General features: G+C 54.6%; 3 protein-coding genes across 3 annotated transcripts; 1 reads left to right on the top strand and 2 right to left on the bottom strand.

Annotated features, from left to right (window-relative positions):
- Positions 1-19: 19 nt before the first annotated feature.
- IZUMO1 (izumo sperm-oocyte fusion 1) lies at positions 20-7,351 on the bottom strand. Its single transcript, XM_003406524.4, has 8 exons — positions 4,319-7,351; positions 3,312-3,386; positions 2,608-2,694; positions 2,262-2,282; positions 1,654-1,734; positions 1,391-1,491; positions 1,006-1,159; positions 20-723 (listed from the first exon to the last, which is right to left on the bottom strand). The coding sequence occupies exons 1-8, from the start codon at positions 4,551-4,553 to the stop codon at positions 554-556; spliced, it is 924 nt and encodes a 307-aa protein (XP_003406572.1). The 5' UTR covers positions 4,554-7,351; the 3' UTR covers positions 20-553.
- On the bottom strand, positions 7,352-9,421 carry FUT1 (fucosyltransferase 1 (H blood group)). Its single transcript, XM_023543271.2, has one exon. The coding sequence runs from the start codon at positions 9,264-9,266 to the stop codon at positions 8,178-8,180; it is 1,089 nt and encodes a 362-aa protein (XP_023399039.1). The 5' UTR covers positions 9,267-9,421; the 3' UTR covers positions 7,352-8,177.
- A 2,922-nt stretch (positions 9,422-12,343) lies between these two features.
- Positions 12,344-14,217, top strand: FGF21 (fibroblast growth factor 21). The gene is made up of 3 exons (XM_003406826.4): positions 12,344-12,728; positions 13,032-13,135; positions 13,814-14,217. Exons 1-3 carry the CDS (start codon positions 12,494-12,496, stop codon positions 14,102-14,104), a joined length of 630 nt encoding a protein of 209 aa, XP_003406874.2. The 5' UTR covers positions 12,344-12,493; the 3' UTR covers positions 14,105-14,217.
- Positions 14,218-14,753: the final 536 nt, after the last annotated feature.

Here is a 14,753-nt window from a genome sequence, read left to right as displayed (position 1 = left end):
ACATCGCAGAGAGTTGCCCCCCTCCAGGACCCAGGCATCCTGGTGCCCAGCCCCTCCTCCCTCAGACAGGAGACCATCCTCAGACCTCTCCTCTCTGGGAACCAAAAGTTAGGAGCAGTCTGGAGGAGTGAGTCAGATACTTGGACAACAAAATAAATCTTTATTGTTTCTTTGAGACCGTGATCTTTTGATTTGGAACCTGAGGGTGTTGTGCAGGTCCCTTGCCAAAGCGGAACCGGGAGGGCTTTTAGGAATCCCGTTCCTTCCGAGGTCGAAGGAAAAATATCCTGGGATATTATGCAAATAGTGGAACCAGGTTAGGTCTTGAGTGAGGGTACCCCTCCCAGCCCCTCAACATGACTGTATTCTAGCAATCACCCAAGGCTCTCTCTCCCAAGTACCCCCTCTTCTAAGTAAGCCCCACTCTTTTATCTAAGCCCCACCCGAGTTGAAGTGTTGCTCTCAGTACTCAGTGGCTCCTAGACTCCCTCCTGCTCCAGGTGGCGGGAAGCCCCGCCCCTCACTCCAAGCCCCGCCTCCTTCAGCAGGCGGCTCACACGGTCGCAGTGCCGGCTGTCACCACTGCAGTGCCCGAGATCAGCAGCCATATGAGATGGCGTTTCAGCATCTTGTCGGGATAGGGCGGTTGATGGATTGTGGTTATCACACCCGGAGCTGTGGTGGTCTGTGGCAGTGCTTCCTCCTGGATTCTTCTGGGCAAAACTGATGGGAGAGGGGGGAAGAGCAATCCGGGAAGGGTGTGAAGGCCTCACTTGAAAAAAGCAACACCCTCAACCCTTCCCCAGCCCCGTTGCCTTCCACGAGATAGTCACACCTCAAACTGCAGGAAACCTCACCACACGCAGAAGGAAATCTTGCCCATGTGGCCAGAGGCCACGCCTTGGGCAGAAGTCCCGCCCCCATAGCCTGAAGTCCCTCCCTGGAAGTGGACCCCAACATCCAGGGCCCTGAATTCTGCACTATTCTCAACCTAACAGCACTGACCTTTGACGCGAAAATGGATGATTGTGGCTGGGCTCTTTTTCACAGTGCCCAGCTCGCAGCGGTAGGTGCCTGCATCTTCTGGACCCACCATGGGCTTGGCCAGGGTGGGCTCTTTCCCCTTGGACACCAAGGTCTCAGTCTTGTTCTCCCAAACCTAGACCCAAGCTCAAGGGGTCACAGAGGCCTGGGACATTCAGGAGTTGGGGGAGTGGGGGGGTGAGAGATCATGGGGCCTCAGTGGGGGAGAAGGGAGTCCAAGGTTATCACTGGTCAAGGGCATGGAGCCAAGGGAGTCAGTGGAGGCCCTGGTCATGGTCATGGGTTATCATAGGTGCAGGGCAGTGGATGGGGAGTTCAAGGTTTACAGGAGTTGAGGGGGCCCCACCCTGTAAAAGCTGTAATCAGTGAGGCCTTGAGAGGCGCGATGCCAGTTGAGTTCACAGTCCAGGATCATGTCTTCCATTTGCTGGACCTCGACTTGGCGCTCTGGGTATGGGGAGTTACTACAGGACTCTCCCCTTCGAGGTCTTCGCCTTCCCCACCGCCTTACATTTGGCCCCTCGTTATCTGCCTGTAGTCTAGGCACTCTCGTAACTGGCCCTACCCCTCTCTCACCAATCCCCCCTCCGCTAGGTCAAGCTCTCTCACCCCCACAATCTTTGGACTTCCGGCAAGCGTGAACCTCCTTCTCGCAGTTATTACACCAGATGAGAGTCTGCAACATCAAACCTGAACGAGCAGGGTCAAAGCTTGCATTTACCCTCTAAGAAAACCCCAAAAGCCCAAACCTATTGCCCTCCAGTCAATTCTGACTCATAGTGACCCTATAGGACAAGGTAAAACTGCCCCACAGGGTTTCCAAGGAGCGGCTGGTGGATTCAAACTGCTGACCTTTTGGGTAGCAGCCATAGCACTTAACCTCTACGCCACCAGGGTTTCCATCTGCTAAGAGGCAGGAGCTAAAAGAATAGGGACGGGATGGGGCCACGTGTCCGATGCCAGGGAGGTCAGGCCAAGGGGCGAGGCTAGGATGCAGCCTAGTAGGAAGTGAGATGGAATGAGGTGCCAAAGAGAGTGAAAAGAGAATGCGACCCACGCCCCAAGAAGTCCAAGGTGGAGAAGGGATACTGGAGACCCACGAAACTCAGATATAGAGTGAAAAAAACACTCAGGCCTCAAAAATGGGAGAGGGAGAGGTTAGGTATTCATGGGGCAGGAATAGGGTTAGGAGACTACCTTTTATAATCCGAACTCACCACATTTATTGGGACAATAAACTGCCACGGAAAGAAAAAAAAAGAGTCAGATTTCTAAATAAAAAAGGATGGTAGTAGGGGTGCAGGAAGAAGCTGGGGGCTTGGACTGTTAAGTTTGAAGAAGGAAGGGCCTGAGTGCCTGGACTCCTGGGTCTGAGGGAGGAGGGGGCTGGGGGCCTGGACTCCTGGGTCTGAGGGAGGAGGGGGCTGGGGGCCTGGACTCCTAGGTCTGAGGGAGGAGGATCCAGTGAGTGGGACTCCTGGGTCTGAGGGAGGAGAGGATTGAGGGGCTAGGGATGGGGACGCTTGGGACAGTGGAAGGTCGGGGACTGCAATCTTTTCTCACATTCTCTTAGGAAATGAGCAGACTGCTGGGCAAAGCTCTCCTTTTGCAGGTGCAACATCCAGAATAGCTCTTTTATGAAGAGTTCACCTGGGAAGAAGCAAGAAGCAGAATGGTCCCTCCTCCCCCACTTCTCCTCCTATCCCCATGCAAGGTGCAGGAAGTTTGCCTCTGTCTTTAGAACCTGACATTCTACTTTCTTGCCTTCTTAGGGAAAGCAAGTGAAATATAATGCCAAGGAGCCCTGGTGGTGCAACGGTTAAGTGCTCTGCTGCTGTTCAGAAGGTTGGTGATTGGAATCCACCCAGCAGCTCCACGGGAGAAAGACCCTGTAAGATTATAGGCTAGAAAACCCTATGGGGCAGTTCCTCTGTTACACTGGGTCCTTATGAGTCAGAACCCACTTGACAGAACCTAACAATAACAACATAATGCCGGCCACTGTGCCACACAACACACATGTATTAATCCATTTCATCTTCACAGCAACTGACTGATGAAGGCACTGTTGCTATGGTCTCAATTGTAGAGATGAGGAAACTCTGAAGCTCCTTGAGCAAGGCCACACTGCTAGAAAGTGGCAAAACTGGGATTTGAACCTAGACAGTCTAGCTCCAGATTCCAGGATCTGACCACATGAGGCATCACCAGCCACCGCTTCCCTGAATGATTCCCGAATCCAACCCTCCCACATCCCCAGGATCTACCTTCTACCCCAGTGTCCATGATGCGTTTCAGATCCATCAGAAAACTCCAGGATGCCTTTTGCAGTGTGGGCTCATCTGTGGTGGAGATACCCATTGAGAAAACCATTGCTGTTGAGTTGATTCTGATTCAGAGAACCCATGTGACGGAGTAGAACTGCCCCCATAGGGTTTCCTAGGCTGTAATCTACGGGAGCAGACTGCCACATCTTTCTCCCATGGAGTGGGTGGTGGCTTCGAACTGCCAGGCTTTTGGTTAGCAGCAGCCCAGTGCTTAATCACTGCTCCACAGGGCTCCTTGAGGAGGGACATGTTGTTGTTGTGTACCCTTGATTCCATTCCAACTCATAGCGACCCTATAGGACAGGGTAGAGCTGCCCCATAGAGTTTCCAAGGAGCACCTGGTGGATTCGAACTGCTGACCTTTTGGTTAGCAGCCGTAGCTCTTAACCACTTCGCCACCAGGCCTCTGAGGAGGGGGATAAATCAAATCAAAACTGTTGCTGTCAAGTCGATTCCAACTCATAGCAACCCTATAGGACAGAGTAGAACTGCCCCATAGAGTTTCCAAGGAGCGCCTGGTGGATTCAAACTGCTGACCTTTTGGTTAGCAGCCGTAGCTCTTAACCACTAAGCCACCAGGGTTTCCAAGAAGGGAGATAGGACCCCAGATTCTAGTGTCACTACCTCACTGGCCTCCTAGTCTTAGAAACTACAATACCCGTGGGGCTGCTGGGCAGTGATAGGCCTGGCAAGGGATTCGCCCCACCCCCACCCCTGCCATGTCTTCTGGGGGTTGTAGTTTTATCACATAAAACTGTGGGATAAGGGGTAGGGAACATAGTATTTACTAGTCCCAGGGAACCTCAGAATCTGCACCCCAGCCTTCCCTATTCCCAGAACCCATGGAGACCGTTCCCTCAGCCCCTTCCTCCCCTGGACTCAGCAGTCCTGCCTCCAGCCCCTTCCTTCCTCAAGGCCCAGAAGTCCGTGCTCTTCCCTGCCCTCACCAACAGCCCCCATGTAGGTTTCATCATCCTTCGGCAGTTCCTTGAAATCCCGCACTGCGGCCTCTACCCTTTTCATCAGGCTTTCCTGAGCCTCCGGTGGCAGGTGGTTAGGCAGGTAATCTGTCATCAAGCTCTTCAGCCCCGCCACTACCGAGGGCTCACAGATGATACAGCCAGGGGCAGGAAGCAGGCAACTGGCCAGGGCCACCACCAGTAGGGGGCACTGTGGTCCCATTGTGGCCTGAGAGCGTGATCCGCGTAGACCCCCCTCCCTCTCGCCCCAGGGAGGGTCCTCTCACTGAAAACCGAAGAGGCAAACGCTAAATGGAAAAAGGCCAAAACACATTTCAGTACACCCCACTGAGCCCCTTATCCATGGAGTCCCCAAACTGCAGAACAGATGATATTCATCAGATACCTCCAAAGTGGGGAATATGATTGAATCGTCAATCCAGGGGTCCCCAAATTTAGGGTCCTCATTGACTCTCAAATGAGAGACCTATTAAACAAGAGGTACTCACCAGTCCTCAAACTGAAGAACCCCCATCCCATGCAGTCTTTCCCAATACCCACACCAGAGACCACCAACTCCTCAAACTGATGTCATCCTGAACCTCCAACATTAAGTCGATGGACATTGCTGTGGTTGTTGTTGTTACCTGCAGTAGAACCGACTAGATTCATGGCGACCTCATGTGACAGACTAGAACTGCCCCATAGGGTTTTCTTGGCTATAATCTTTATGAAAGCATATTGCCAGGCCTTTCTCCCGCGGAGCTGCTAGGTGGGTTCAAACCGCCAACCTTCTGGTCTGCTGCCAAGCGCTTAACTGTTAGCGCCACTAGAGCTCCTTGGATCAACACTGAGAGCCTCCCAAACCTCCAAAGCCTGTTGCACCTCCGGCTGAAAACTCACCGTCCAAACCAAATAAACCAGCCAATATAAAACCAACCAGGATATTATCGAATTCAAAATTCCCTCAAATTAAATGCACCCCAAGCCCCCAAAACCTGATCACCCAACAAACGGTCTTCCAAACCCAGGGGGCCCTTGTCCACCCTTCTCCAAGAGTAAGGGACCCCCAACTTGCGGGGGCACCCTTATTCTTAGGAAGTGAAGAATTCCCATGCACCCTCAAAAACCGCTGCCTGACCTTGGGTCCCTGTTATGCCCGCCAACACTACGGTTCGCTGAAAAGCGAAGTCCAGGCTCCGCGGACTTTTAGAGAATCCCGTGCCACGTCCTTCTATTATTTTCCCACGACTAAAATGAAGGATTTTGTCGGAGGTGAGGGTGAGGGTGAGGTAGGGTGCGTGGTATCTGGGGCTTTTCGATTGGGGTCTGAGTCACGGGTCGCGCTTCTCTACAAGTAGCTCCCGCGGCCTCCAGTTTAATTTCCACGTCGGGATCCGGAATTCCCAAGATATCTGGGCCCCGCCCAGAAGCCCAACTCTGAACCTGATTGGACCACAACAAAGATGGGTCTCGCCTATCGCGTCATGACGTCACAGAGGCGACCGTCTTTTCAAGCAAGAGCTTTCTAGTCGTCTACCGAGGGGAAGACCTCTGCTTGCTCCTGTTTCCCAGGACCTGACATCTCCCCTTCCTTGGCCCCAGGACCCAGGCTTCCGGCTACATGCCTTCTTTGAAACCTTGGCGTCGAGCTAATAAAACGCAGGGAGCGGCTGTTTCTAGCCCTAGGACTACGACTCCCAGAAGGCCCTGGGGTCACGTTCTCCAGGCAGCAACCGAGCAGCTAGAGAGTTTATTTTCCAGTTCTCAATCTTTCTGGCAGTGGTGGTGTATTCACCTTCTGGTTGTACTTTCATTTCAGCCAACTTCACAGCATTATGGGAAATGTAGTTCAAGAATTGTAGTCAGCTCACTCTTCACCTTCCCTCTCTAGTCTGTGGGGCTGGATGCCAAGGTCCTTGAGGGAAGCGTTGTTTGGAATCCAATACCGAGGGTTCTGGCAAAAGAAACTGAGGGCTCAGACCTCTGAGTTCTGGAAAGTCTCTCTCCTTGCCTTTCTGCCTCATTGAAATAGGCCACCAGAAGAACAGGGACAACTAGTAGCAAGTCATGTAAGTCTAGCAGCAGAGGCTGCCAGATCTGAGCAGGAGCAACGCCCCAAGACTTCGTGGGTAATAGAGTCCCCGGAAGCTCCCAACCTTCATCCTTTCTCTGTCTCTCTCTCACACACACATACACACACACCTCCAAGAAAGCTGCAGACTGAGGTTGGTGATCTGGGCTTCTAATTCATATCTCTTCGCTCCCACCTGTGGTAGCTGAGTTGGGAATGGTCCCCCAAAACTCCCTGATAAGATAAAGAAGGGACTTGAATTCTTGGATGGGTGAATGCGGGACATGAGCAGAGGTTGACTGAAATAAAGGTATATTCCTTCACCCTCCAAAAATGCAGGAAGGTGCTCCAGAAATCTGAGTGCAGAATCCCATCCTCCTTGACCGGACCGTGTGCTCCTTCCTAGTTTGGGGCTGGGCGCCACGTCAGCACGTATAACTTTGGATCTTTTCATCCCGAACTTGCCCAAAGTTAAATCTAATAGTTCTGTGAATTCACACCAGCAGACATTTGTTGGCAAGGGGAGAGTACCTGTGGCTTTTTGTGAGCCCAGAAAGTATGTTTATGGTCCACTGACTGCCAGAAAACAGGTTCCAGTATCCCTAGCAGCCCAATGGCAGAGAAGAAAACCTCCTTAATTGTGAGAGGCAAACTGAACTTGGAGCCAAGGTATGCCATTCAGCCTTTAGTAGTTTTTGAGCTTTAAATAAAATAGTGTCCCTGGATATCTGGAAAGGCCTGTTCTTGAAGCTGGATCATTTAAGCAGCCATTTTCATGCCCCACCCAAACCTACTCCTTCCCAGTGTCCATCTGCTAAAAAAAAAAACCAAACCTTGGTGGATTTCCTGTTAGAGTCCTGCCCTGCTCACAAGCTGCTCCATATTTTCCAGAGCCTGTGAGCAGAACAATTGGCCAGCTAAAAACTGAAAAACCAAACCCATTGCCATCGGTTTCAACTCATAGTGACCCTATAGGACAGAGTAGAACTGCCCCATAGATTTCTAGGGCTGTAATTTTTATGGAAGCAGACTGCCACATCTTTGTCACACAGAGCTGACCTTTTGGTTAGCTGCTGAGCCCCTGACCACTGCACCACCAGGGCTCCTGCTGGCCAGCTAGAGAATTTATCTCCCAACTCTCAATCTTTCTGGCAGTGATGGCATGTTAACCTTCTGCTTGTACTTGCATTAAATTCTTCCTTGAAGTTATCTGGAATTCCAGAACTCATTCTTTCTTGAAGGGCCCTGCAGGGCTCTTCACAGGCATCATACCTGACCCACTCTAGAGTAAAATCCCCTCTAGAAGCATTCCAGAAACATGAAGAGAAGAGCTGTTGCATGCTTGCTCTAGAACAACCACTGAAGGACCAAATTCCATCAGTTCTCCTAGGACTCAGGGGAGGAACGCCACCTTTTCTAGAAAACACAAAGATGGTTAACAGTAGAGGATACCCTGCTTCCTGGGAGGTAGCCTTCTAGAAGTACTTGGATATGGGCTGAGAAGAGCAGGTGGACACTAGAACTGTCACGAGCTCCAGAGATTGCTAGCAGTCAGGAAAAAATATTCTGTTAGCTCTAGAATGTGCCGGCAGTTCCAGAAAGCCACTCCCCTGCCACATCTCAAAGCCTGGCAAATTAGAATCACTCTGGGTAGGGGAAGGTGTGGTGCCCATGTGCTCCAGAAACACCACACACTTCTCCAGAAGCTGCCAGGTCTCAGGAGATGCATACTGCCAGCTCTAGATTAACCAAGATACTCCAGAAAGTCCCTGCCTACATCTGGAGTGGAGACAGGTCTGCGGCAATGCCCACCCACTCAGGCAGGAAGGCAGCCTCTGGCTTAAAGATCTTTAGGAAGTTGGAGTCCGGCAGGGTGAAGTTAGCAAGGTAGACAGTGTCTCCTCCAGCCAGGTAGGCAGCCCAGAAGCCAAAGGTGCCGATGGTCATGATGGTGTGGTTGCACTGCATGAGCAGTGCAAAGTCCCTCCCTGGTGAGCCCTCCTGCCCATTGCCAGCAAAAATCACGTCCCCCTGGGAGGTGTCAATGTTCTCCTGGCACCACTCCATGCCGTTGCTGGTGACCACAAAGATGGGGGCCTCATGCCGTGCCCGGAACCAGTCCATGGCCTGCTGGAGGTAAGCACGGTCACCCACCACACCCTTCCAGTGGTGGGGCATGATCTGCAGATAGTCCCCACGACGCACGTGGACCCCCACAAAGGTTCGCGGGGGGTTCCCAGTGCGGCCCAGGCGGAGCGGCCTCAGTATTCTCTGGGCCTCCTCCCGAAGGTGCTCATGGAGCGTGAACTCGCTGCGTATCTGTTCCCGGATATGGTGGAAGAAGGTCCAGGAGCAGGGGAAGCCAAAGAGCTTCAAGTGGGTGTCCTTCAAGTGGGCATACTCCTCGGACATCCAGTCGTGGAGTTTCAGCTTTCGCCAAGGCGTGTGCTTGTCCACCTCTGGCGCCAGCGTGGGCAGAGTGATGCGGAACACGGGGGCCAAGGCAGCGTGCATAGCAGGCAGGATGAAGGCCTGGCGGCCATTGAGCTGGGCCAGGGCAAGCAGGGTGGCATACTGCCCCATCTGGTTACCAAACCGGCCATCTGAGTAGATGGTCCAGGTTCCAGAGAGGGAGGCAGGGCGCTGGGGATAGGAACAGCAGGTGTTGGTGGTCACCGGTGTGCCCGAGAGGCAGAAGATGGCCACTGGGGACGTCCCCAGGCAGCGGTATGGACACAGGACAGACAGGTCTAGGCCACTTAAAAAGAGGTCTTGGTGGATGTGTAGGAAGAAGGAGATTGCTGAGAGAACACAGACTACTAGGAAGGCCAGACAGAGGTGACGATGGCTGGGGGGCCACATGGCTGCAGGGGAGGAAAAGTGAATTAGCAGATAGATGCTCAGAGTCTGAGTAGGAATCTCAGGGTGGAGGGGGCTGGGGGCAGGGACTCCTGGGTCTGAGGGAGGAGAAGCTGGGGACTTGGGATCTTGGGGAAAAGGAATGGAAGATGGCAACAATTGCGGTTTCCAGAACAACAGCGGTGCAGGATCCTGAGCCTTTTCCCACCTCTTGGAGTTTCCTGCTCCCTACCTGTAAGGTCCCCTGAAGTTTAGATCATTCCACCAGCCCCCTTTCCCAGGTGGACCTGTGTGAGTGGCTGAGTCCATCACCGGGAAGAAAGGAAAGCAGGGGCTGGAGATCCAGGACCACGTTAAGAATTTGGCTCCCAGAGGAATCGGAGGTGAGGGCGGAGGACTCCCGGGGTCTCGGGGGCAAGGATTGGGAGTGCGCGCTCCTGAGTAAGGCCGGATTCCTGGCTTGGAGACTCCCGCAACGCACACTCACCAGAGCTCCTTGAGTCGGCAAACTCAGCCCACATCCGGCCACCTCCGGAATCACAGACGCCAGGTCCCCAGGCCCAGAAGCCGTACCCTCTGCCCTGCCTCCCTCCACTAGCAGCTAGTGCTTGGGAAGGAGAGGAGTAGGAGGGGGCGCGCCTCATGTTCGAGCTTCCGCCCCCGCCCCGCCCCCGGCGCTGGCCAGGTACCGCCGAGGCGGGGCCGCCCCGCCCCGTTTCCTGGTGCCCAACCTGGATGACCCGGGTTAGGGTGGCAGCGCCCGACCCCTCTACTCTTGGGGTGCCGGGAGCTCGCAGCCGCAGCCCTCTCCACCCGTGTCCTCGGCCAGTCAGAAGTCTCCGCCCGGGCTGCTTACCTGGCCCCCAGGTACAAACATCCTTCCGTAGCTTCAGAGAGCTGGAGCCCGACTTCAATTCTGGACCTGGGCATTTCGGACCATCGCCCTCTCCTACCTACTCTAGTGCCTGGGCTTCCCAAGTGCCCACGTTACCTGGATGCACCCAGCCCAGCCACGCCCCAGCCACTGTGGCAGAGCCCAGACACCTGGGTCCAGGTAGGTGGGAAGATCCTCCTCACCCTGCTGCGTCCTCCCTGGGGGAACTGAGAACATGTTTGCCGAGCTGCTCCTGGAGCAAATGGAAAGCCTGTTCCCAGTACCGGGAACCCAGGTGTGAGAACCTCCAGCTTCCAGGTGGTCTGGTGCTTAGAGGGGCCACAAATGTGCCATCCCATCTGGTCCACACAAGGAAATCAGAAGTCCCAGCCCCCTGCCCTTCCTTTCTTGGGATTCAAGAGTGTGTCAACGAACTGCTGTGTTCTAGACCAGCCACCCCAGAGGCCCTATTCCCAAAAGGCGGAATGGAAACATGCTTTTCCCTGCACCCCGCAGAGGCCCCGGCAGCTGCAGCAGTGAACAAAGGCCTCTCCTCTCCCTCTGCTGCCAACCTGGGGCTGCTTCCATTGTCAACACCCCTCCCCTAGCTCCCCCTACCCCCACTCATACCTCCATCCCCATCGCATGACCAGCCTGACCATTGTCATTCCAGATGATGCAAAATGTGCAAGAATTTGACTTGACTTGCCAAAGATTTGACCCAGGAGTCTAGGCCCCCAGACTCCTCCTCTCTCAGACCCAGGAGTTTGTGTCCCAAAAAGCCCTGGCCCCAAGCCACCTCTTCCACAGACCCAGGGGTCAGGGACCCCAGCAACCTCCTCCCTCAGATCCAGGAGTCAGGGCCCCAAGGAGTCCTGGCCTCAAGCCACCTCTTCCTGAGACACAGGAGTCCAGATCCCAACCTCCTCCACCCCAGGACCCAGTAGTCTGGACTCCAACCCCCTGCCCCCTCAGACCCAGTAATCCAGCCCCTGGCCCCTTCCTCCCTCAGACCATAATTCCAGCTCCCAGACCACTCTTCCCCTACCAAGGAGTCCCAGATTTCAGCCCCCTCTTCCTTCAGACCCAGGAGTCACTGGGGAGAGGGACCCCCAACTCCTGCCTCCCTCAGACCTAGGAGTCTGGGTCACCCAGCCCCCTCCTCCCTCAGACCCAGAAGTCTGGGTCCCCAGTCCATCCTCCTTCAGACTGCGAAGTCCAGACCCTGCACTACTGGGGGCTTCCAGGCAACTGGCCAACCCCACTCTTCAGCTCTAGCATCTAACTTCCCCCCCTGGGTCTGGCTCAGCTACAAACCCTGAGTCAGACCCTGGCCAGCCCTTCCCTTCTTCGGCTATTTTGGGAGCACCTGTCTGGAGCTCTGGGTAGCTTCTCTGGTGAAAGAAACACCAAGATTGCATCAGAGGTGGAGGAGGAGGAGGAGGCTGGACATTCATTGTCTCCAAGTCTGTACAGGGGTTGGTGAGGTGCAGGTTGGCACCAGCCCAGGGAGAGGTTGAGAGGCCTGGACAACCCAGCCCTTCTGAAAACTCTTCTTTCATGTGGCAGTTTTTGTTTTCAGAAGATCAAAGAGCCTCGTTGTCAGATCCCTCCCGCCCTACCCCCAGAAACCTAGACATCTAAATGGGATGGAGAAATTCCAGTTGGGGAACAAAATCTGCCTCAGCCAGTCTGGGAGGGGGTTTTATAGCATCCTAGCCCCCTCCTCCCTCAGACCCAGAAGTCCTGGTACCACCATTCCTCCTCATTTAAACCCAGGAGACCTGGATCCCACCACCTCCTCCCACAGACCCTGGAGTCTGGGCCCCAGCCCCTCCTGCCTCAAGATCCAGGAATCCAGGCCCCCAGCTCTCTCCTCCCTCCAACCCAGGAGTACTGACCCCAGCCCCAACTGCCCCAGCCCCAGGAATCTTAGCCCCCAGCCCTTTTCATTCTAAGTCATGGTAATCAGGTTCTCTTTCCTCCTCTTCCCCCAGACCCAGGAGTCTAGGCCCCCAGCTGGAAGGACCCCCAGATTACATCATCCATTCAGGCTGACCTGGCCACAGTGGAATTCTGGCTCCTGCCAAGTAGGTCAAATATCATGGGTCAGGCTTGGGGAGGGTGATTGGGCGGGTCTGTCTGGATATAAATTCTGGGGCTTCTGCATCCTTCCCAAAACACTGGGTGTCCTGTTGGCTGGGAGTCCATGAGCAAGAGAACCCAGGCATTCAGGGTACCCAAGCAGCAATCCTTAAACCTGCTCTTCCAGACCACCAGGCTCTGGAACCCAGTCTAGACCATTCAGCTCCTCAAATCTCAGACCCCAGACCTCGCCAGAGGACCTGAGCTGTTGATGGACTGGGCCAAGTTTGGGTTGGAGCACCCAGGACTGTGGGTCCCTGTGATGGCTGTCCTTCTGCTGGGAGCCTGCCAGGGACACCCCATCCCTGACTCCAGCCCCCTCCTCCAATTCGGGGGCCAGGTCCGGCAACGTTACCTCTACACAGATGATGCCCAGGAGACCGAGGCCCACCTGGAGATCAGAGCAGATGGCACAGTGGCGGGAGCCGCCCACCGGAGCCCTGAGAGTGAGTGCAAGGCAGGGTCTGGTCCTACCGTGGGGGCTGGGACAGAGCCCAGGGTCTTGGGAGGAAGGAGTCGGGGACCCCAATTCCTGGGCCTGAGGGAGGAAGGGACCAGGGACCTGAACTCCCTGTTCTGAGGGAGAAGGGGGCTGGAGGCTTGTACACCAGAGTCTGAAGAAGGAGGGTGCTGGGGGCCCGGATTCCAGGGTCTGAGGGAGGAGGGGCCCGGGTTTTGTGACTCCTGGATCTAAGGGAGGAGGCGGCTGGGAAATGTCCTCTGAGCCCCTGACTGCTTTCTCTTATCAGGTCTCTTGGAGCTGAAAGCTTTGAAGCCTGGAATAATTCAGATCTTGGGGGTCAAGACATCCCGGTTCCTGTGCCAGGGGCCTGATGGGGTGCTGTACGGATCGGTAAGTTTCAGAGCCCCCTCCTCCCGCAAACTGCCATCACACTCTGGGATGACATGTCTGGCACTTCTGCCTGGCCCAGGCTGAGTTCTGTGCTCTCTACGTCCCCCAACCTCACTGGTACCCCCGGAGGTGGGAACTGTTGTGATCAGCGTTTGCAAGATGAAGACACTGAGGCTCAGGCAGGGACCTCACTGCCCCCAACCCATGAGGCAGGTGAATGGCCGAGTGGCCTGAGAGGCCAAGTCTTGTGACTCTGTGACCCATGCTCCTGACCACATGGGCTCCTGTGTGCCTGGCTTATGCCTGATGCAGGGACACTCAGGAGTCTCATGGCCCATGAAGTGACCGTGTGATCTTGGGTGGTGGCCAGGCCCCCTGCCTGGCCTCATGGAGCCCTGACTGGAACCTGGGCTGGAACATTCTTCTCTGTGAAGTGGGGAGAGGGATTTGGGCCTTGCAAGACTGCCCTAGGGTATCAGAGAAATCTGTTTTTGTTGTTTTGTTTCTGAGAGGAAAGGGTTGGATTTGGGGACTCCTTGGTTTGAAGGAGGAGGGGCTGGGTTTGGGGACTCCTGCGTCTGAGAGAAGAGGGGGCTGGGGGCCAGGAATCCTGGGTCTCGCTGCAGGAGGGTATCGAGGAATCACGTTGTCTCTGATCCCTGTTATTTGTCCCCCCAGCTCCATTTCGACCCAGCCGCCTGCAGCTTCCGGGAGCTGCTTCTTGAAGATGGATACAATGTTTACTGGTCCGAGGCCCATGGACTCCCAATCCGCCTGCCCTCCCACAACTCCCCATATAGGGACCCAGCATCCCGGGTACCAGCCCGCTTCCTGCCACTGCCAGGCCTGCTCCCAATGCTCCAAGAACCTCCAGGGGTCCTGGCCCCTGAGCCCCCTGATGTGGACTCCTCAGACCCCCTGAGCATGGTGGGGCCTTCACAGGGCCGAAGCCCCAGCTATGCCTCCTGAAGTTGCTCGTGGATTGTTACTGGGCCTCCTTTTTATTTATTGGGTTATTTATGTTATTTATTTTTTTCATTTTTCTTATGTGAGATAATAAAGAGTTGGAGAGAGGAAGATCAGAGTGAGCTCATGTGTGAATGTCTGAGGGAAGATATGAGACCAGGTTCTTCATCCCCCATGAACCCTGAAGGTCCCCCATTGCTGTAAGGCTGTGGGAAGGTCCCAGCCTCCCCCGGGGCTGTTTTCTGCTCTGCTTTAGTGTCCGCAGGGACTCTAGACTCTTCATGTCCTTTGACGGGACAGGCTTCACAAGCCCTCACCTTGTGTTAGCATCATGGAACTATATTTCTCAGATTACCAAAATAACGGAATTTTTATGTGTATGACACTGTAGCGCCACACCTCATGGGAGGTGTAGTTTTCTGGATTCATTTAGCAGTAGGGATGAGGAGATAGCTTGGTCTTCAGATTTGGGGCAAGGACACTTGGGTTTGGGGGGTGGGGTTGGGTACCACTTTTAGGTCCTGAATGACCAGAAAGCTGAACACCTGGACACTTGGGTCCCAGGAGAAGAGCAAAATGAGAATCTAGACAGCCTGGCCTAAGGGAGGAGGGGGTTTGGACTCCAGGGACTGAGGGAAGAGGGGATTGAAGG

The sequence above is a fragment of the Loxodonta africana genome, chromosome 11 (assembly GCF_030014295.1).
Source record: "Loxodonta africana isolate mLoxAfr1 chromosome 11, mLoxAfr1.hap2, whole genome shotgun sequence".
In the NCBI taxonomy this organism is placed as follows: Eukaryota; Metazoa; Chordata; class Mammalia; order Proboscidea; family Elephantidae; genus Loxodonta; species Loxodonta africana.
This window is presented reverse-complemented; position numbering and strand designations above follow the sequence as displayed.

Coding starts and splice junctions, on each gene's coding strand:
- IZUMO1 (XM_003406524.4), bottom strand. CDS start 4,553: ATGGGACCACAGTGCCCCCTACTGGTGGTGGCCCTGGCCAGTTGCCTG. Junction 1,160..1,390: donor CTGATTACAGCTTTTACAGG/GTGGGGCCCCCT, acceptor GCTTGGGTCTAG/GTTTGGGAGAACAAGACTGA. Junction 724..1,005: donor CATCCATTTTCGCGTCAAAG/GTCAGTGCTGTT, acceptor CTCTCCCATCAG/TTTTGCCCAGAAGAATCCAG.
- FUT1 (XM_023543271.2), bottom strand. CDS start 9,266: ATGTGGCCCCCCAGCCATCGTCACCTCTGTCTGGCCTTCCTAGTAGTC.
- FGF21 (XM_003406826.4), top strand. CDS start 12,494: ATGGACTGGGCCAAGTTTGGGTTGGAGCACCCAGGACTGTGGGTCCCT. Junction 12,729..13,031: donor CGCCCACCGGAGCCCTGAGA/GTGAGTGCAAGG, acceptor TTCTCTTATCAG/GTCTCTTGGAGCTGAAAGCT. Junction 13,136..13,813: donor ATGGGGTGCTGTACGGATCG/GTAAGTTTCAGA, acceptor TTGTCCCCCCAG/CTCCATTTCGACCCAGCCGC.